This window comes from Scleropages formosus, chromosome 11, assembly GCF_900964775.1.
Source record: "Scleropages formosus chromosome 11, fSclFor1.1, whole genome shotgun sequence".
In the NCBI taxonomy this organism is placed as follows: Eukaryota; Metazoa; Chordata; class Actinopteri; order Osteoglossiformes; family Osteoglossidae; genus Scleropages; species Scleropages formosus.
The window spans coordinates 25,806,134-25,828,350 of record NC_041816.1 but is presented as its reverse complement, the minus strand read 5'-3'; the positions used below and the strand labels follow the sequence as shown (position 1 = coordinate 25,828,350).

The 22,217-nt window shown below is 40.0% G+C and overlaps 3 protein-coding genes across 5 annotated transcripts; all 3 read left to right on the top strand.

The window, feature by feature from the left end:
• Nucleotides 1-5,267: 5,267 nt before the first annotated feature.
• Nucleotides 5,268-8,962, top strand: LOC108941045 (apolipoprotein L3-like). 3 transcript variants are annotated; one of them, XM_018763485.1, is made up of 5 exons: nt 5,268-5,395; nt 5,493-5,535; nt 6,179-6,203; nt 6,614-6,653; nt 7,763-8,962. In XM_018763485.1, exons 4-5 carry the CDS (start codon nt 6,620-6,622, stop codon nt 8,554-8,556), a joined length of 828 nt encoding a protein of 275 aa, XP_018619001.1. In that variant the 5' UTR covers nt 5,268-5,395; nt 5,493-5,535; nt 6,179-6,203; nt 6,614-6,619; the 3' UTR covers nt 8,557-8,962. The 3 variants fall into 3 exon arrangements, with proteins under 3 accessions (XP_018619001.1, XP_018618999.1, XP_018619000.1); XM_018763483.1 differs by having other exon boundaries at nt 7,758-8,962; XM_018763484.1 differs by having other exon boundaries at nt 5,268-5,535; nt 7,758-8,962.
• Nucleotides 8,963-9,421: 459 nt separating this feature from the next.
• LOC108940825 (apolipoprotein L3-like) lies at nt 9,422-16,362 on the top strand. Its single transcript, XM_018763209.2, has 4 exons — nt 9,422-10,696; nt 12,092-12,116; nt 14,072-14,111; nt 15,480-16,362. The coding sequence occupies exons 1-4, from the start codon at nt 10,619-10,621 to the stop codon at nt 16,324-16,326; spliced, it is 990 nt and encodes a 329-aa protein (XP_018618725.2). The 5' UTR covers nt 9,422-10,618; the 3' UTR covers nt 16,327-16,362.
• Nucleotides 16,359-21,233, top strand: LOC108940824 (kelch-like protein 33). Its single transcript, XM_018763208.2, has 4 exons — nt 16,359-17,659; nt 18,228-19,176; nt 19,755-19,925; nt 20,162-21,233. Exons 1-4 carry the CDS (start codon nt 16,870-16,872, stop codon nt 20,679-20,681), a joined length of 2,430 nt encoding a protein of 809 aa, XP_018618724.2. The 5' UTR covers nt 16,359-16,869; the 3' UTR covers nt 20,682-21,233.
• The last annotated feature ends 984 nt before the right edge of the window (nt 21,234-22,217 follow it).

The following is a 22,217-nucleotide window of genomic DNA, read 5'->3' as shown; positions in this document are numbered from 1 at the left end:
AAAAATTGACTTTTAAAGAGGGAAACTGATACTTTAGAGAGAATATAGCCTAGAAATTGATCACGTTTGTCTAACAGCTGCAGGATTTTGTTTCATCTCCATCTCAGAATTAAAAAATCACCCCAAGCAGCAGACTCCACATTTTCAGTTACAGATGCAACAATCTAGAATATCTTTCAAATATGGAAAAAGATTTACAAATTCTGATTTCCTTTATGCGACGGGGGTGCGGTGGCGCAGTGGGTTGGACCACGGCCCTGCTGTCCGGTGGGTCTGGGGTTCGAGTCCCGCTTGGGGTGCCTTGTGATGGACTGGCGTCCCGTCCTGGGTGTGTTCCCTCCCCCTCCGGCCTTACGCCCTGTGTTACCGGGTAGGCTCCGGTTCCCCCGTGACCCCGTATGGGACAAGCGTTCTGAAAATGTGTGTGTGTGTGTGTGTGTGATTTCCTTTATCTGATGCGTTCCTTTAAAGTGACTTACAATATTAAGCAACTTACAATTATTTTCCCATTTATACAGCTGGGTAATTTTACTGAAATAACGTTGGGCAAGTACCTTACTCAAGGATACTACAGGTGGAGGTGGTATTCAAGCCTATTGTATTCAAGAAAATGAGGAAATTATTCATATATATTTATACATTTAGGAGGGTGCGGTGACGCAGTGGGCTTGGCTGGGTCCTGCTCTCTGGCGGGAGTGGGGTTCGAGTCCCACTTGGGGTGCCTTGCGGCGGACTGGCGTCCTGTCCTGGGGATGTCCCCTCCCTTCCAGCCTTACACCCTCTGTTGCCGGGTTAGGCTCGACCCCAGTTGGGACAAGCAGTTTCAGACAGCATGTGTGTGTGGTTTATACATTTATTCATATGTATTTTCTGTTTGTGTAGCATAGTGTTTAAGGCCCTGAAAAATCTGAAATGTGACACTATTATTCTTGAGATAAGTACTGTACATGTTTAATATCTGTAAACCCCGTAGCACAGACAATCAAAGGGAGGCGCCTTTCCCCTTCTCCAGAGTGAGCACATCTGTATCTGGGAAGGCAAATAAGTTAATGGATAAGGCAGGGGACCTTGACCAGGGACTTTTCTGAGTGACTATTTATACTGATCTGCATTATTGTAATTGTCATGTTCCCCGTTACAATGTTTCTTAGTTCATTGTTTCACTTGTTCCGTGTTCTTTCATTTTTTTCATTCACCATGAGTTGAAATGCTCTAGTATATAGTATCACCTATGGCTATTTTATGTTCTTCCATTGAGGAAGTGTCCCATTTCTCAATTTTGTGCGTATTCAAAAATGTCAAATATCACACTGTCGTATTTGTAGGAGTTAAAGTAGCTACAGAGAATTGTACAAATACAATTAAATCATGTTCACTTTTAAAAGGTTTAAAGGTTTCTTTGGTTTTGTATTTGATGGAAGAGAAGATACGCTCTTTTCTGGAGTCTCTTGCAAATTTTTAGCAAAATATTGATTTTGAACTTTCTTCCCTGTCCATTGAAGACCTCTCTTGTTCAATACTTGCAATGGTCTCCTCCAGCCTGACAAAGTACTTGCAATGTAGTATTTTCCACAGCTGTCCATATTCAGACAAAACTCCCTCGTTCCCATCGCTTGGAAACGTTTTTGTGAACCCAAACGTGAGAACAGCTTATTTACAGTGATGGTGAAGATGAACTAAACAAATGAAATGCATGAAGACTTTGAATATGAGTTCTCATCCACTTATCATACCACTTATCGTTACTGAGACTGCATTTGAAACCTGCACCAACAGGTTGTGAGAGAGAGATGGTGCTACGTTCCTGTACACTATTCAGGACTGTATTATATTGGTGTGTCCTGTATGCGTTGTCTGCCATTGGTTGTCATCTCTGTCCATCATCATCAGTCCTCCATTTGGACCAATCACCTCCAGGCTTGGCCATCTTAAAAACCCCGCCATTTGTCCAATGAACCCAGACTCTTGTGTTGTGGTACTTGTTTGAAAAGTGTTTCACTCATTGACTCATTGACTCATTGACTCATTGACTCATTGACTCATTGACTCATTGACTCATTGACTCATGCTTCTTGTGTTTGTTTAGTCATTCTTTCTTTGGTTTACTGTTATCCTTAGTTGTCTATTGACATTGGGTTATTGTTTTGGGGAAAAAGTGAACAGGTAAGTATGTCACATGGCCTACATATCCAACACGTAGGTTTCAGCAGCCTGTCCAGACACAATAGGAAAGAGGCGATGCCACTTTGTATGTTTAATTTTTTTGGTCAATAGAGTAAGTCAGTTAGGGCATCATAGATGCGGAAGACCCTTTTGTTTAGTTTTATACCAGTACTTAGTAGTCTACCAACTTGTGACCTTTTGGTTCTAAGTTCTTTGCTTTGGTAACGCTTAGTTCGTTTATCCCCTGACATGTCTTTATGTTAATATAAGTACTGTAAATAGTTGCCTGAATATCTGTGCCAATTAGCACACTAAAAAACCATCACTTTGCCCTTCATTCTTGTGTGCATAATTTTGCTGGCCCCTTGCTGTCACTTTGACGTTATACCCTAGCAGCCCCTAGATGTCTGGGGTCATAAGAGATGGTGAGACAGATTGCATTGTGGAAATGGTGTACCCACGCTCTCAGTTATAGACTGGCATGCCACAGTCTTGTCTACAGACTCAGGTGCTTGTGTTTGCACTCTCACCATACATCATTTCACTTAACCAAGTCTAAAGCCTATCCCAGAAGTATGGGCCACAAGGCCATGTAGGGTACATCCTGGACAGGACCCCAATCCATTGCAGCATTGTAGTTACACACATTCGCTGACCACAGGCAATTTTAGAGTCACCAGTTCACCTGAAACAAGCGTCTATGGACTGTATGAGAAAACCGAGCACCTAGAGGAGACCCATGTAGATAAAGATGAAAAAACTCCGCACAGACTGAGCTGGGTTCAAACCAGTGCCTGAACGGCCAATATACTGCACTAGGGTGCCACCCTTATTTTGCATTTATTATTTTTTGCCAGGGGTGCGGTGGCGCAGTGGGTTGGACCATGGTCCTGCTCTCTGGTGGGTCTGGGGTTCGAGTCCTGCTTGGGGTGCCTTGTGACGGACTGGCGTCCTGTCCTGGGTGTTTCCCCTCCCCCTCCGGCCTTTGCCCTGTGTTGCCGGGTAGGCTCCGCAACCCCGTATAGGACAAGCAGTTCTGAGAGTGTGTGTATATATATGTATTTTTTGCCATCTTATTTTAATGTTTTGTATAACTTTTATATCTAATGGTATTATTGATCATTTAGAGTGATTTTGAGGTGCACTTCAGATGGGTTTGGAACAAATTGGAATTTTCCCCATTAGAAATAATTCCATTATCTTTTTTTCAGGAATGAATTAGGACCAGATTTCAGAGGATAAATGTATTTAAAAAGTTAACTAAAATCAACTAGGATACAAGACTGAGTATAGAGAATTTGTCCTTGGTACTCATTGTTAATGAGTTGCTGGTTGCTGTGACCATTATTCTAAAAAGGAAAAATACAGAAAATGGATAAAAAATATAAAGTACATATACAAAAAAGTATAAAGTACAATACTCCACATTCTTGAAATTATCAGATTTTGGCACCGGGGTCCAAGAACCAAATATTACAATATCTTTTAGGATCTAATGCTTTCTAGAATGTTTTGGTGCCTATTACAGTCTTCCAATGGCTGCAAGAGTCTATGGCTAAAACTGACACTCTAGAAGAACTAGTGATATTTTTTTAATCAATAAACTTTAACTAATCATAATCAACACAAAAATGGACATAACTAAGAACATTGAAAACTTTTTGTTACATTATGTAATGTTTATGATCTGTATACATTGTCATTTCGGATTCATTAGTCATTGGGTTTTAAGAGAAATTCAGAACTGTGATTTCAAAGCTTCTGCATGAGTTTTCATGGTTGTCTAGAAATTTACTGAAGAGCCAGTTAATTCCAACAGTCCCTGTTATGTTTAATTTTTGTCATACCCTGTTCACATCCCTCTCTACACCTCCTGTTCACATTTATTTAGCAGACACACACATACACACATTTTCAGAACCGTTTGTCCCATACAGGGTCGCGGGGAACCGGAGCCAACCCGGTAACACAGGGCGTAAGGCCGGAGGGGGAGGGGACACACCCAGGACGGGACGCCAGTCCGTCGCAAGGTACCCCAAGCGGGACTCGAACCCCAGACCTACTAGACAGCAGGACTGCGGTCCAACCCACTGTTTAGCAGACACTTTTCTCCAAAGCAACTTCCAGTAAACTTTATGTAGTGTTATCAGCCCACACAACTTATTCACCAAGGTGACTTACACTAACTAGATACACTACTTACACTGGGTCACTCATCCATACATCAGTGGAACACACACTCTCTCTGTCACTCACACAGTATGCGGGGACCTGAACAGCATGTCTTTGGACTGTGGAAGGAAACCAGAGCACTCAGAGGAAATCCACACTGACACAGGGAGAACATGCAAACTCTACAGAGACTGAGGGGGGATCAAACCCATGTCCTTTCGCACTACCCCAATGCTGTGAGACATCAACACTACTTACTGTGCCACTGTAACCACCCTTTTCAACTCTACACTACTATACCTGATTTCCAAATTCTGACTTATTTTCTATCCAGTCTCAAGAAAATCAGGCACAGTTCCAACCATGTTCACGAAGCTGAACACCCATCAAGTCTATCAGGTTTGTCCGGTCATGTGATCAGGAGTTCCTCCTATTACAGTTTCATCTGAAAAACCTTTTGTTGGTAAATGGGATCATGGTATTTTGTTAGAAAAACTTGTAAAATTTGTGGGAAACTAAAATTTGCCATTCTGCCTTAGTTTAATGTGGTTATGAGACAAATAGTGGAATACACAACAAATCAACAACTAAATAATAATAATTATAATAATAATTAAATGTAAATACACATGTAGTAATGTATAATAATTATTATTACATATATTGCATATTTGACACATAATGTGTTAAGAATGAACGCATTACATTAACAATTTAAGAATGATAACAGTAATAACATGTAAAGAAATGTGATAATCAATGTGCCCTCAAAGATTTTATTGTATGATAATGTAAGGCTCTATATACACTGCAGGTGAGAAATTTGGGCCCATTTTCAATATAGTCAGCACTTTGCCTCCAATAGATTGACACAGCTCTGCAAGGTTTAGCAATTTCACAGTGTTCAGAAGAAAACTGAAAGCTGAGGTTCCCTGTTGTCGAACCACATGGCATAATGAAAAAAAAAAAATAAAAAAATAAATAAAACACTTCCTGGTATTTTGTGAAAGCGCCGTGAAGTGGATATGTCACTGTGAAAATCATAGGAAAGACACTGCGGGTACGAGTTTTCATAATCATCTTGTCTACATGGAGGCTGCACTGTCTTTCAAAGCATATTCTGTTATTTAATACAATATTTGATCTTTTGGTGGCAGGAAGACAACAATGGAGATCTCAGAAGACAGCCCTTTAACCATTGTGAGTATATCATCTTAAACCAGCTGTTTATTGTTTATGTTAATCTCTTTGCTTTACAGTGTATACCTGCACATAACAGCAAGGTAAAAGCTATTCATAATATTTAGTCTATGAGTCAGTGCATATTGTACTATTAAGTGTACAGGGTGACACTCTTGCACTATAATTGTTTTGTAACTAGTCTATACTTTAATATTATGTTAGATTAAGGAGCTAATAATGTCAGTCTTTTGAAAGAAGCTAAATGTATTATTATTATTATTGTTTTTTTCTCTGAGATCACTTTGGAGAATAGTGTCTGCTAAATGAATACATGTAATAGTATGTATTCCTATGTTTTTAAATAAATTAAACCATTAAAAAATGTTTCAGTGATTTTTTTTTTCCCTCTTGAAATTAAAAATATCCTTTTACTGAACCATATACAGAATACTTTCAAACATGAATTCTTTGTTCGTCAGCAATCATAGTTTTGATTTCTGTTTTCTATTTCAATTTTTTTAAATATTTTTTTAAGTTTTGAAAAGTTACAGGTTCCTTTTGTATTTTATAAAAACTCACACCCAGATATCAGGCTATAAAATTTTCTGGATCACAACAAAAGTTGTTGTTTTAAGTGATTTTTGCTCTCTGTTTCATGTAGGAACTCGACAATCTACTGGAAAAAGGTAATTTTTTATCAACCCCCCCCCCCCCCCCCCCCGCCAGTATATATCCCAGTATCACTTTGGAGAGAGTTACTTTTTTTTCAGCCTGATAGAATAAAGTAAGGAAGGAAATAAATAAACCACTCATAATATGCACAAAACGGAAATTAATAAAAGCTAACTTGCTTTTCTTATTTACCATGTGAATAAACCCAGTTATGCGCTGATAGTTCTCTTACACATCGAGCAAGAACAAATAAAAGTCACCCTACATGTTTTTACTGGTCTACAATATAGCAACATTATACTTTAAACAGCTTCAGAATTTATTTTATTTAGCTGACTTATCTTGAATACAGTGCTTCAGTATTTTTTTTTAAAAAATTGATGTGTAGTAGTTCCAAGAATTTCCAACATTTTTTTTCTTACAGGCTGTGATGCTCCAACTAATGAAAGGTTCACAGATGAAGGGTAAAAGATTTTGCAGTTTGTCTTACCCATTTTTTTGTCCTGAACTAAAATGTTCACAATAAACTATTATGAAAAAAAATATCCATGAGCTATAAGAATATAAATATTATAGCAACTTGAAGAAACAAGTATGACCTACTGTGACTCGTGAACAGCTGGTAGTGTAGTGGTTTGCTGTAGTGGAGGTGCTGCCTTCAGACCCAAAGATCACAAGTTCAAATCCCAACTCCAGCTCAAGTATTTACCCTGAATGGCTCCAGTAAAATGATCTAGCTGTATAAATGGGTAAATAGTTTAAAGCAGCTTAATACTGTAAATTGTATTGGATAAAAGTTTCAGATAAATGTAAATGACAAATATATCCTGACTTTATATTATTTGTGTCCAACTTGTGGGTCCGAAACAAGTTCACCAAATGCCACGGGAGACAAATTGCCAATTAAAGTGCAGAAAACTGCATTTTCAAATCAGCCAACAACACTCAACAAAACTAGTCAAATATTTAATGCCCTACGTTCTTTTTTGTCTTTAAATTGATATGGAAAAAAGAAAACGGCAAATTCCAGAGAGGGAAAATGTAGTGGAAATCCATCTCTAAATTTGGAGCCTTTAACACAGAAAGTTACACATACAGACGGTCCCTGACTTACGATGGGGTTACGTTCCCATAAACCCATCATAACTCGGGGACCGTCTGTCTTCCCATTCAGTAGACCTTAGGAAATTGTCCTTTTAAATTCATTGAAGTCATTGTTTCGAAGGATTGGATTAGCACAATGATCTTAGTATATGGGTCACATTGAGAGAAGTAACATCCAAGTGGAATAGGCTGGAGAAGTGCATAATAACAGGCTGTGCTATTACTGAGAACCTCTTTGTTCTGTCTGTTCATATGCTTGTTCATGTCTGCTATTGTTGAATCAATTTCATGCTTTGTTTCTTACATCTGCTGTTGAATTCAAAATCCTGTTGCTGATGCCAGGTCAAGAGCATCCGGCATATTGTGTTCCACAATCTCTGTGACTCAACCATTTTCATTTACATTGTAAATTTTAGTGTATAATGTACATATTTTTGGCCAGTCCTCATGTGTCTTTCCTGCAGGTCAGATGAAACAATGAATGAGGTCAAAGAAGGTTTTAAGCTGTACAAAACTCATGCTGACAAGAGTCTGACCAAATTGCAGCAGAAAACAAGAGACCTTCAAGAGGTTGCTAATAAAATGGAGCGTGTACACTGGAGAACCACTGTGGGCACTCTGACTGGGGGAATATTGGGAGTAGTTGGGGGTATTACAGCCATAGCTGGACTTGCCTTGGCTCCCTACACTCTGGAAATTGCCCTCATCTCCACGGCATTTGGAATTGGTCTAACTGTCATTGGAGGTGTCATCAGTGCAGCTTCCAACATCACTAACATGATTAATGATTCAATAGATCGGAAAAAGGTTGAGAAGACCTTGAAGGAATATGGAGAGCTGATGGAACCGTTCCAAAAATGTATGAAGGACCTAATGAGGCGCATAAAGACTCTACAGAAGTTGAGTGTCTTTGTGGAGAAGAATCAGAGTTCTCACTCCAATGCAGATCTAGCGATGCCGTCCACATACCATCCAGGTATTGACCAAAGAGGACTTCCTGAGGTGGCCACCCACGCTGCCAGAGCTCTGTCTTTGGCAGAGATCTTCACAGAGCTGCTTTCTGCTCTCTTTCATGAGACTCATGTTTACTTTACCTCTGTTGATGGTAAGGAGATCCACAGCATGATGCAAACTAATACTGATTCCACAGCAGAAACACAGTCTACAATAACTAAGTTCATAGTGGAGGTCAGGAAAACAACCAGAGAGCTAGAGAGGGGCCTGGATGAGCTGAAAGATGTAATGATTTTTTTTTCAGAATAACTGTGAAATATAAGCTTAATTATCGCCCATTACAGAAATTCAATTACTTATTTTTGTTTTAAGACTCTATCCCATTAAAACTTTTGTTTTAACTATTTGCATCCACGAATCAGAGGTCTGAAGCCTAATGATGACTCTGAGAACATAATTACGATGCTGAAAAGTTTGTAAAAATAAGACCCCAGAGAACATAACACAATTTCAGCATTATGTATTTTTTTTTAATTTATGGGAAAGAAATCCAATGTCACATGGGTGACTGTTCAGTCTATGTAGAGTTTGTATGTTCTCACCATCTTTTCCTGGGCTTCCTTCCACAGGCAAAAAATGTGTTTCATTTGAGTTGATCAGTCTGAATTGCCTCAGTGAATACATGCAATGTACTCAGTAGAAAACACAGAAACTATTCAACTGATTGCATAATATCATGAATTCTTTCATTGATACATTGCTGCTGTGATTTACAGCATTTGCAGTAATTTTATAATTATGTGTACAAATTAAATTTGTTCATCCCTTTTTTCTTTCATTTTGCGGTTTTCAGATTGTTTCCTATTTTAGTATTTCATGTACGATGTGTTAAAATGATGTTGTAAGTTACTCTGATTCCTTTATGAACAAAATTGTAATGCAAAAGATTATGGCACTCTTCTTTGTTAACTATTACATTGCAATTATAGAATTATAGGGTGCTATTTTATAATAAAATAAGGGGAGCTTGTGTGAATATTCATGTGTCTTTATTCAACAACCATATTAGAGTGCTCACATGACACACTCTAGGGCTCATGGGTAATACTGTCTTTCATGGCAAGTATCACAAAAATTGCAAATAATTTGGTTTAGCACATATAAGCTTGGCACCATATCAACTCTTTATTTTCACTGAACTTCAGAACCAAATGCCAGAGGTCTTTCCAGCACATTATTTATCCGGTGAAAATTTCAAAGCACTCTAACCTTTCTAGCTTATAACACAACAAAAGGAAAACAACATCAACAACATGAAACCGAAACCAAAAAAGGCCAAGCTATGACCTCCCCGAAAGACCCTGTAAGTCATCACTTTATTTTTCATCGCCCATCAAAGATCACACCTCCTAACTCCCAACCCTAAAATTCACAAGCTGCACATTCACAAAAGAACCCGTTGCAGATAAAATAAAGAGTGTATTCCCCCCAAACAAGTAAAAAGTACCATGCATACAATGCGTTACTTATTATCAGTAATATTATCACGAAATGAGTTGCATTTAAACTTGTGTCAGAAGTAGGAAAATTGAAAACAATTCTTCACACACCACACTGAACACACACCACACTGAACACACACCACACTGAACACACACCACACTGAACACACACCACACTGCAGTTCCCTCCACCCAGTAGGGAAACAAGAACGGCTATAAACCGGTGAGTAAGACACAAGGCAAAGACAGCAGCGTTTTTCATTTCATCAGAGACTGTGGGCCAGGTCCGAAACCAAGGTAAAATACTGCAGTGGAGTAAAATATCCACGCCATGTCGGGTAGCAGTTCTTTCGATAGATAAACTGTTTTTTTTTATCAAGAGGTTTCGTTTTGGGGGCAGTGTGGCACATGTCAGTTTCTGCTGAACTTGCTTCCTGATTATTCTTTTTTGTTCCGCTGAAACCTTGACACCAGTAGCGTCGTAAAACATTATCGAGTCAAGCGAAATGCAATGTTCACATTTTGCTGACTTTTGCTATTAGCCTTAAAGTAATGATGTAGCAATGCTATTGGAGGACTCTGTGTGCATATGAAAAGTATGCCAAGGATATCTTACATAAGCCTGAAGAGTTTATTTATTCGGCGAAGCACTTTCGGGTTTCCTTATTGCGTTGCAATAATGTTGGCTGGTTTTCTGCGCTGACAAAACCAAGAAAGGGTTTCTCTTTAACACTCCTCAAGAGTCAAATGTTTTCAGGTTGATTTTCAGGACTCTCTGTTAAATAGCAGATATTAAAGTGAGGCAGCGCATACTGTACAGGCGAAGGCCCTAGCTGTGTGTGTGTGTGTGTGTGTGTGTGTGTGTGTGTATGTATATATATATATATATAAAATCTTCACAGGTTTTTCCAGAAACAGATTACAGTATGACTCAGACCACTGGAAATGTAAGTAGATCCTAATGTAGATTTGCATTTTAAAGCTGTGCTACTTGAATAATTTTACTTTCATCACATTTTATGTTAATTTGCTTTTGCGATAACTGCTTGAGTACTAAATCGGAAATGATTTTGCATCTCATCAAAGATTTTAATACAAATGAAACATTGTGGATATTGAATTATTTTGTTATATGTAAAGAATCATAACATATTTTAAGCCCTCATTTGCTGCAATAGATTCAGGTAATAAAGTCAATTTGTATAATTGCAGTACTGCCTGAAAATATGTGAGAAGTGAATGTGTAAAAATAAGTGAGCCTCAAGTTGCATTGGTTAAATCAAGTAGGTCAGTAGAATCAGGTACATAAATCATACTCATTTATTTATTTTATACGTTTGTTTTAAGATTAAACACAGGTTTTGTAAGTTCATCTTAGCGTTTTATAAATGAAAAATGACAATCCCTATAGGGTTCACATATTTCAAGCAGCACTGTATGTACATATTTTATAATATAAATGTTAATATTAAACGAGTGGCATTTATATATTTTACTAATCAACTGTACAGACTGGAAAGTGAAAAACTGACTAGAAGAAATGTATAATATAAACTTTAAAGTTTTTTTCAAAATTGTTTTTGAAATTGCCCTTTTTTTAAATGTGAATTTTTTTTTAGAAGTGAATTATCTTAAACAGGTTATTTTCAAATCTTGATCAGCTTATGTGGTGCATATCTAAAAAAACTTGTGACATGGCATGAAAGTTGATCTCACCTGCTTTACTGACCCTCTGTTCTTTCATTACAACCGAGTCCAATGTTCTCAGCAAATCATTAATTTACACTTCATTTCAGTTTCGTTTGTTGTCCATTTCCATTTCAACTGACAGTGATACACTTATTGAAACTCACTTTCTCTTATCATTTCACAGAATTCTAAGATGATCTGAAAAACTTTCTATGAAAAGTTCAAAGTTATACATTTTCATTTGTTTTGTATGTACATGTTGCACTATATTTACCCCCATAGTCACCCTCACACTATTATACATGCAGCTAACCACACCCATAAATGTATATGATTAAACATAGGGCCTATATCCACATCCAGAGAGAAATATGCTACCTCATAACTTTAATGTCACTCGTACTCATACATTTTTTTCCCAGTTGCTTATGTTTTATTACAGAATCCCAAACACTTCTCTTTTAAAGCCCTAACCACCAATGATTGCATATCTTATCATGTACTAACAGGCTGAAAAATGGCACAAGCAGAATAATATGTCTTGTTTCAGGTATAAGTTGACCTGCATTTCAGAACAATACAAATGCATAATGTAATAAAAGCTAAAATCCTACCAGCTTTGTCACTGTTACTTATTCCCTTTCTTTTTGTAGAAGTTCAATGACCTGCTGATTATAGGTAAGCTGTCTTTTGAAATTTGCTTTCTTTTTTAATGTATATGACATCATATATACATATATATGCAGTATATGCTTGTGTGTATAGTGCGTGGGCAAAATAACAGAAAACATTTAACAGAATAACAGAAACACTTAACATTATCAAGGACTAGGCCAACTTTTGCCTTCCGAATAGCTTCAGTACTTTTTGGAATGTTGTCAGACAAGTCCTGAACTGTGTGTAGTGGAATAGTACACCATTCTTCAAGAAGAAAAGCTTCCAGTTGTTTGTCCAGTTCCATGTTCCAGGAATGCAGAAGGTGAAAATCTATTTTGTGAAGGTTCATGAAGATTTGATGAAGGTTTGTTCTTGTTTTCATCCAGTGACTGTGGAGGCTGTGGAAAGTATTTGACTTTCTCGTGGTGTTCATGGAACCACTTCTGAATTTGTTTAGCAGTGTGTATTGGGGGACGTTGTTGCCTGGAACATGGGAACATCATGAAGGAACAGCGTTTGCAATATAGAGTGCACCTGGTGCTATAAAATGGTCTCATATTTCTTGTCCATGATACAACTGTGCAGAGCAATCACCAGATCTGATGACCGCCATACGATTCCCCCACCACGTTTAACAGGAACAGACATTGTGAGTTGAAAGCATTGCTTGGTTTTTCCCAGATATAAAACCATCCAGATGCAGGAAATATGGTGAAATATGATACATCTGACCATATTACTTTTTTCTGTTTTTCTAAGGTCCAGGTTCTGTGCTCTTTATATCCAGTTATGCATCTTCATTCATTGGCCTTCTGCACGGCGACCCTGCCATAAATTCCGACTTTGTGAAGCTCATGACATACAGTTTTTGTTGAGACTGGCTCAAAGAGATGCTGAGTCATTTCTGTGGTCATTTCTGAGGATGTACTTTTGAGGCATTTAGCAACTATCTTGTAAAATGTTAATCTATCCCTCTCATTGAGCTCTGACTGGAAACTACTGTTCCTCTTCTCCAATGCAGTTTGTCCATAGTTCACACTGTATATGCTGTTAATATTTTTGAGACTAGTTCCACCACCATTACTATAGGGTAGTAGGTAGCTTAGCGGTTTGAACCATTATTTTTGGATGTGACGGTTACAGGTTTGAATCACACCTCCAGCTTTAGTACCCTTGAGCAAGGTCCTTACTCTAAAATTACTCAACTAAAATTCCCCAGCTATAAAAACAGGTAAATAATTGAAAGTAGCTGAACATTGTAGGTTGCTTTAGAGAAAAGCATCAACTAAGTGAGTAAATGTAATAATTATACAGGTGTTGTGAGCAATGCACCTGCAATTTGGGCACCGATTAGATGGCCTCTTTGGATTTGTGTTAATTGCCTCACGTCGTAGGGGGGCACGGTGGTGCAGTGGCACAGTGGGTTGCACCGGGTCCTGCTCTCCAGTGGGTCTGGGGTTCAAGCCCCGCTTGGGGTGCCTTGTGGCGGACTGGCATCCTGTCCTGGGTGTGTCCCCTCCCCCTCCGGCCTTATGCCCTGTGTTGCCGGGTAGGCTCCGATTCCCTGCGACCCTGTATGGGACGAGCAGTTCTGAAAACGTGTCTGTGCGTGTGCCTCGTGTTGCCTTAAAAATTCATGCATTAAAGTTTTTACTGTCAGACCTCTTCTTCAGCACATGCCACTAACTGAAAATCAGCAGAATATGACTCACCTTTCCAGCTGCATTTGTAATTCTAATTTAGTTACTTCAGTTTTCAACTCCTTCTACATGTGGTATTTCTGTTATTATGCCCACCACTATACATGTTTATTTTATAGTTGTGAATTACCAAAGCTCTATCTGCAAAACAATTATATCCAAATGACAGCTTTATATTCAACAATTTGTGAAAATGCTCTCTAAGTTGGTTGACAAGCTGCGATTTAAAAAAAAAAAAAAAAACATGATTTGAACAGGCTTTGATTTCAATTTCAGGCTATGATGACTGGTCTTATGAAGAATTGGCAGATGAGGAGTAAGTTATCCTGCTTAATTCTTAATTAAATTATTTAAAGCTAAGTCAATGTTTCTGTATTAGAGATAAAAGAGATGATAGTAGCTCTAGGGGGCTAGTTTGAGCCTTCGGTGCACGCGGGCTTAAGCGTTGTTCCATCTGGGGAAACTTCAGCACTATTTCAGGTTCCAACATTAGTGTATCAAAATTGAGGTACTGGAAACAGCCCCTAGCCCTGTGTGTACCTACTAATTTCCCATACACAGACATTTGTCTTCCGATATCCAGTTTTTCCCATATCCAGTTCGCTGTTATTAATGCTACTTATCATTAATCAGTCCATACTTTCATTCATCCGGGCTGCCACATCCAGTCTGGGCCAGCGACATTCAATCCAGTACAATAAACTGAGACCGCATTTGAAAGCTGACCCAAGCAGCTCTGAAATCCACTGCATTATGGGAATGGGGTACCCACGCCTTCAGCTGCGTTCCAACATTCTACTGTCTTATTTGCATATTCACAGTAACACGCAGAAACAATGACACGCCCACCTCCGAGATTATCGACCGCACTGGGCTGACGAGGGTCAGGTGCTGTCACGGTATTTAAATGGACAATTGGAGGAATGGGACATTCTTACTATTCCACTTATTCATACTATGAAAAACACACACACACACACACACACACACACACACACACACACACACACACACATACACACACACACACACACACACACACACACAGTCTGAAACCACTTGTCCCATGCAGGGTCGCGGGGAGCCGTAGCCCAACACAGGGCGTAAGGCTGGAGGGGGAGGGGACACACCCAGGATAGGACGCCAGTCCGCCGCAGGGCACCCCAAGCGGGACTCAAACCCCAGACCCACCAGAGAGCAGGACCCACGCAAACCTACCGCGCCACCACACCCCCCACTATGAAAACATTATTGTTTTATCTATGAGAGATCAAGAACTGAAAATTTCACCTTTTCCGTGAGAGATTTCCTCTTCTCCCCTAATGCCACTGTCTAACCCTTATTAAACACATGGATTTAACAGATTCAAAAGCCATGTTTACCTTCCTGATAGGTAAATAACAGTACTGATACATCAAAAGTAGATCCCACTTAGGTTCTGTTAGGGTATATGCAAAATCATGGTAACTGGAAGAGTCCGGTTTAGTGTCAAGTACAAAAATTTTATGAAGTAGAAAAAATACTTTGAAGTAGGTAGTATTTTCAGTACATTCTGCATCTCTTTAGATCTTCATAATTCCTCTAAACTGTTAATATCAACTGTAGCAGACACTCATGTTGGCTTCAATAAAATCTTTCAAATTATAACTTGTATATAGATTAATTGCCATTTTTCTATCAACAGATCAAGTATAGCAGATCAAGTCAAGCAATTGGTTCATCAATTCAAATCCTTATACAAGACTTCCTTTCAGACCTTTCAGAAGAATATAAATGAACTGAAGGGAATTGCTGACAGCCTGGAGGGTACACACTGGCGGACAACTGTCGGCAGCTTGACAGGGGGTGTGGTGGGGGCAGCTGGAGGTATTACCTCTATTGCTGGACTTGCCTTGGCCCCCTTTACCCTGGGTGCCTCTCTGATTGTGACAGGGCTGGGAATTGGGGTAGCTGTTGCTGGGGGGATCACTGGAGCAACCTCCAACATCACCAAAATGGTGAAGTATGCAGCAGATCGCAAGAACATGGAGAAAATCCTGAAGGACTATGGAGAGCTGATGCAACCTATTATCATACGTCTTCAGGAGCTCAGTGAAAAGCTGAACATATTGCAACAGCTGAGTACTCTCAGAGAGAAATACCAGGAAAACTTCAGCAGAGTAGATCTGATCCTGCAAGCTGGGTACAGAACAGGAAGGAGTCTTACGGGTATCCCAGAGCTCGTCCGTCTGATCCAAATGGCCAACATTGGTAAGGTGGCCGCACAGGCAACCAGGGCTGTGCGTGTGGCAGAAGCCTTCACTGGGGTTCTCACTGGCTTCTTCCTTGCTCTTGACATCTATTTCATTGTTCAAGATGCCAAGGAGATCCACAACATTACACAAAATAACACTGACACAACAACACAATCTGATACAGTTAAATTCATAGCAGAGATCCGGAAAACAGCCACAGAGCTAGAGAAGGGCCTGGATGAGCTGACAAAAGTAATGAATGAACTCAATGAATTTTCCCCTTTTCCCACTTCCTAAATTCCTGATTCGGTATAAATTTTGTTTAATAAAATTTCCAATAAGCTGTTTTTCAATGTGGCAGGAAATATGACTGAAAGAATACTCAGAAAGACAAATAGTTATTTACAGAGATTTTTCTAGTACGATGACATTTTTCATACATTTTTTGAATAGTTTCTTGCAACCAATAATATCTGAAATCAGATCACCGAAAATCATACATTCATTCATTTTTTCATTTGGAGCCAATGGATGCCCACAAAAATAATGTAATAGTCACGATGCGATATTAAAACGGTATACCACACTAAATCTGAAGCTGTAGCTAAATTTGGCTATTATACTCAGCAACTTTACTGAAACAAAATCCCTTGACCTAGTATCTATAATAAGCAGGTTGTTGTTTACGCTTTTCAAAGTGTTTAAAGGGAGTCACTCTGCATGTGTCCGAATTGACTAATGCAAAATTTGGACAGGCACCTTGTAAAATCTCACAAGCACATAATTTAGGCTTCTGAGGGTCATACAGAGGGACGCTTTCCTGCTGGTTAACCTTTGCAAATGGAATTAGTGTCACACCAGCTGCCAGGAGAATGGGAAGAAAGGTGGAAGAAGGAGAAGGAACAGAGGAGGAAAATGCAAGAGGAAGGTGGTGAAGGGCTAGAGGCAGAAAACAGAAAACTGAGGTGGATTGTGGCTTACAACAGCCTTAAGATGGGAGTGAGAGGTTCAAAGGAACTTGAAGAAGGAAGAGTAGATAGGAAGAATTATGAGGAAGAACAAGATGAAGAGGTTACCTACATTTTCTGCAGACACACGCATCCCAAAGAGATGTTCCAGACCATGAAAGAGTTCTATGAATCTGGACTTCTCACTGACCTGATTCTGAAAACTACAGATGGAGGATACTTCTCCACACATTTTCCCATCATGGCAGCGGTCAGTTCATTTCTTCATCACCAACTACAAGAGAGGGAAAAAGACAGAACACCCCAAGAAAAGACCGAGGGAAATGAAACTAGAGAGCTTTGTATTTCTCTGGGTCCAGAAGTGGAGCGCTCAGGGTTACCTGGAGTTGTCGAATTTGCTTACACAGGAACCATCATGAACCTAAACAGAGATGCAGTGGCAAAGGTCAGAGCTGCAGCTCAAACCTTGGAGGTTCCCAGAATGCTGGAGCTCTGCAATGAGGAAGAGGAAAGAAGGAAGATGAAAGGGGAGGGGAAGCTACAGGAGAGGGTCATATCCTCTGAAAAACAGATGGAGGTCACTCTCCAGTGTATCGAACAAATGCGGAAAGAAAAATTGGGCTGTGATGTGGAGCTGGAAGTTGAAGGCAGAGTTTTTCATGGTAGGTGTCACAATGGTTCTTTTGGAAGTAGCACAACCCCCGAATGAGAATGCTTGTACTTTACCTAAAAATAAGATTTGAAGTGTTATTATTGAAGCTGCTGGTGTCTCATGCAGTTTGTGCACCACCTCACTCCCTGTGTTTCTGGGATGGGCTCTAGACCACTGCAACCCAGCACTGGACAAGTGGTTATTGATAATGGATTGATGACCAGACAACCGCAACTAGCGCTGCTTACTGAACCAAAAAATTTGTTTGACTTAACAGATCAGATGGTTAATAAGAGCTGGTTTGTTAATTTCCATGTTTCATTTAAAGCACTTTGTGAAAAGTCCAAAAGCCAAAAAACAGAAAATGGGAACTGAAACATGGAGTGTGCAGCAGAATATTCTCATTGTGATGACTCTGCACTACAGCTCCTCACAAATCCTTCCCACATAGTTCATAAATCGCATGCAAGAAATCTGTACTTGATCTTTACCACATTGATCTGGTTGTTTTTTCCTCCATGCAAGTATTTGTTCTCTGATCTTCCTTGTTAGCTAATCTTTGTTGTTTTCTACCCCAGTACACAAGGTGGTCTTGGCTGCCAGCAGTGACTACTTCCGTGGCATGTTTACGAGCGGCATGCGGGAATCCTTCCAGCCAATCATATCCCTCCAGTCTGTGGGGTCTGTGGAACTGGAAGCTCTCCTGAACTGCTCCTACACAGGATCCCTGCCTCTGAGCTGGGGGTCAGTATTCCAGATCACTATTACTGCCCTCCAGCTCCAGATGCAGCCTGCTATGTCCTTGTGCCTCGATTTCCTCCACCAACGCATAGATCCAAACACCTGCCTGGATGTGGCCTCCTTTGCTGAGGCTTATGAGATAGCTGATCTTCAGGAGATGGCAGAAGACTATGTTCTGAGGCACTTCAGTGAGGTGGCAGCAACTCCCAAGTTCCTGGACTTGCCTTCAGACAAACTGGCAGAATTCCTGCACTGTGACTCTCTGTCTGTCCCCTCTGAGCTGGCTGCATTTCGAGCAGTGGTAGCTTGGATTGAGGCTGACCCTGCCGAGAGGATGGTTTTTGCTAAGGAGCTCATGAAGGGTGTGCGATTTCCTCTAATGACCTTTCGGGAGTTTAGAGAAGTACGAGCTATCAACCTTCGCATGGAGTGTGATGGTGAAAAAGAAGTAGAGCTGTATGGAGCAGCACTCAAGGAGTTTGGGTTTGGTTTATCAAATTCTCAAGATAAATCCAGGGTCCGCCATCCCAAAGACACTCTACTGGTTACTGGAGGAGATAAGTTGGACCCTGATTTTGGGAAACGACAACCAAGTAGGCAGTTGTGGTATATTAACTTGCTACGAAGCAAAACAGGCCTGGTGAAGGAGGTGGAATGGAGGTTTCTGGGAGAAATGCCAGAATCTGCCAGATTCCGACATGCGGTTTCAGTCCTCGGAGGTCAGCTGTATGTGGCAGGAGGATGTCACCATTATGCTAAGGCTGATACGTTAAGATCTGCCTACAGGTAAGAAAGATACTGATTAGCCAGTTATATTGTCAGAGTAATCTTTGGAATATGCTCAGTCTAAATGACAAAGATTCTACCTGTGGCCGGTAGTGGGGCAGAGGCAGCCACAGGAGAGCATCACTGTAAACCAAAGCGAGTATTTATTTTAACCCAAAAGAGCTGAAACACACCCTTCTGGGGCAAAGGCAACAACAAAATCCAAAAAACACCTCATCTTGTCTAGGGTCACCCTTCAATTCATTCATCACCCAACAGCTCTATCAAAGCTTCAGACCAGCTGCCTTTATAGAGCCCCATATTGTTCTTCAGTGAGTGCAGCTGGTCGTCATTCAATTACGGCAGGGACGGATTTCCGGCAACTGTCCATCATGATTTCCCACCTCCCGCCATGGTTGGACTGCCCACTAGCTCACACACCTCTTAAATAAAGTTTGGTTATCAGCAACTCAAAAGCAAGGATGTGTAGAACTTTTTTCCCACATTTTTCCCTTAGTATTCCCCAGTCCTCTTCCACTCTATATTTCCTCAGTTTTTTTTCTATTTCTCATTTACCCCACCTATTCTTTCAATGTCAGGTACAATCCAGTCCAGGATGCTTGGCAGAGGCTGGCAGACATGCACGAGCAGAGAAGCAACTTTTCGTTGGTGGTACGAGACCAACAACTATATGCCATTGGTGGGGACAGGGACATCAACAATAACTTGGACAGTGTGGAATGCTACTGCCCTGAGAGCAACCACTGGAGGTAAGATAGAGGAAGAGCTGGAGGGTGGATTAGGAGAACTCTGAGTAGAGAGAGGAACATAGACGTTAAGTGGAGGATGTTAAATGGTTTGTTGGAACAGGAGTAGAAGGCAGTGTATCGAAGCTTTTGAAGAAACAGAGCAGATTAAGGACTTTTTGCTTTGTTATATTCATTAAATGATGTTAACCTTTCCCATTTAATATTTTTTTCGTCTCTTCACTTCACTTCGAATTAAGTTTTTCCCACCCTCTGGAACATGCATTGAGTGGACATGCTGTCACAGTTTTGGATGGGGAGATCTTCATCTCTGGGGGGTTTGATTGCAAGTACCAGTGCCTGGTATCTATGTTCCTGTACCACCCGGAGAGAGGAATCACCTACCTGTGCGACATGAGTCAGGACCGAGCTCTGCACTGCATGGAGAAGCTGGCTGGCCACTTGTATGTTGCTGGAGGAGTTTGTAACCTACGTAAATTCTACACAGACCAATTGCTCTGTGAGAGGTACGACCCGCTGATGGATTCTTGGAGCTCCATCCCGTCTCTCAGCATCCCCCATGTGAGTGGTGCGTCCGCAGTTTTGGAAGATAAAATCTACATTCTGGGAGGCTACTGCCAAGAGGACTACAGCGAGTCGGGACTAGTGCATCGCTACGACCCTGCGACCCTCCGCTGGGAGAACATGGGCAGGATGCCTGGACCCAACACAGATATACGAGCCTGTATCCTCCACCTGCCCTCACACTTACGACACTAACAGGGACGGCAGCCACATACACACGTGCCTCCGTATTTATAACAGTGACAAGGACAGGAGTCACTTGCACTCTTCCATGTCTTTAATGGCTCATTAAGCTCTTCCAACTCAATGAACATTTTTCCACTCCCATGATTTTCCAGTAACTCCCATGCTCTCCTTCTTCTCCATCACTTATAGCTTTTCTTATCAACTTGCTTCAGCTCCACTGTTCATTCCTTCTCCATATCCCAACTTCTCCTTTCCTTCCCCCTTTTGTCAGTTTATAAAATAATAATCAATACCTTCCCTCTTGATATTACTACCATTCTATTTACCTTATGTTTCTGGACAGTTTCATGTTGTCCTCTTGTTCTTTCAGCTTGTTTACTATCCTCAGCCATGCGTTTGTAATCTTGTTTATGTGTGGTAATACACCACCATCTAGTGGTACGCTTTCTGATCATTGGTTGTGATTCCTTCCAAAGAAAAGCTAGGTATGATTTTCTGTATTGCCATTGCTCATTGTAAATAATTATTTTGTGAATAATAAATAAAAGTCATTGTTTTATGTTTTTCTTTTGACTGTAAACATGAACTATTTTGGGGGTTAATGCACTCAAAATCACTTTAATCTTTAACAAAAAAGGGATATAAAAGGAGTTCAGCATTATGACAGGACCGGTTATTTGTTAGATCTTTCTTTATATTTCTTTAATAATGGAACCTGCATACTGGGAAGGTCGCAGATTTACGTTTTTGTGTTTGGACTCTTAAAATAAAGCATAAAGCTGTCACAGTGATAGTCTGTAAAATGGTTGTCCTATCCTGCAGTGACGAGATGTTTTTTTTTTTTTTTTTGGGTTAAATAGAATTTTAACTCTAAAATGTAATGAAATGTGTCTCAGATGTTACAAGGCATATTTGCCCCACCGCACTCAGTGATGCTGGGGATGCTTTGGTACACAGAATTAACCAAGTCACTTTGTTATGTTGCTCATTGCAATTTCAGTGAGTCTTTCTATTGAGCTAAAAGCATCAGGTTTTAGTGTAAAAAGAGATTGAAATGGCATAGTGTGATAGACTGGTTGTGTTTTCTTCTGTCCCAGCTGATATGCAGAACCTTATACTATTTCTATTTGATCGAAGGAAGTTATGCAGGCAGTACCTATAGTTAAAGGGATGTGGTGTAGAACAGCAGCCAAAACCAAGAAAGGAAAAAAGATTGAAAAAGTGATGTTGAGACAAATCTTTTAAATTTCGGGCATAATGTTATTGGTAAAAATTGAAAACTGCTGCAGTTATACTTAAAGCGACAAGAGGAATGGGAACATAAGGTCCTGTTGCCGATTATAAAGACTTTTAAATATAAGAAAAATTATAGCAAACATGAACAAAAAGCTACACTGAAAAATGTCAGTATGTTGATTTCATAAGTATTCTGACTTTTGAATACATCATTGTCTAGCTGTTGGAGGAATTCTAAATGGAATTTGACAGGACCCCTTTAAAATCATGCCCTGTCTTATTGAAGTTACATTAAGCTTCTGATGTCAA

Bases quoted from the DNA above. Each gene is read 5' to 3' on its own strand.
- LOC108940824 (XM_018763208.2), top strand. From the start codon at position 16,870: ATGGAATTAGTGTCACACCAGCTGCCAGGAGAATGGGAAGAAAGGTGG. The intron at 17,660-18,227 runs GTAGGTGTCACA...TTTCTACCCCAG, and splicing joins TGAAGGCAGAGTTTTTCATG to TACACAAGGTGGTCTTGGCT. The intron at 19,926-20,161 runs GTAAGATAGAGG...CTTCGAATTAAG, and splicing joins CCTGAGAGCAACCACTGGAG to TTTTTCCCACCCTCTGGAAC.
- LOC108941045 (XM_018763483.1), top strand. From the start codon at position 5,503: ATGGAGATCTCAGAAGACAGCCCTTTAACCATT. The intron at 6,204-6,613 runs GTAATTTTTTAT...TTTTTCTTACAG, and splicing joins CGACAATCTACTGGAAAAAG to GCTGTGATGCTCCAACTAAT. The intron at 6,654-7,757 runs GTAAAAGATTTT...TCTTTCCTGCAG, and splicing joins GAAAGGTTCACAGATGAAGG to GTCAGATGAAACAATGAATG.
- LOC108940825 (XM_018763209.2), top strand. From the start codon at position 10,619: ATGTATATATATATATATATAAAATCTTCACAGGTTTTTCCAGAAACA. The intron at 10,697-12,091 runs GTAAGTAGATCC...TTCTTTTTGTAG, and splicing joins TGACTCAGACCACTGGAAAT to AAGTTCAATGACCTGCTGAT. The intron at 14,112-15,479 runs GTAAGTTATCCT...TTCTATCAACAG, and splicing joins GAAGAATTGGCAGATGAGGA to ATCAAGTATAGCAGATCAAG.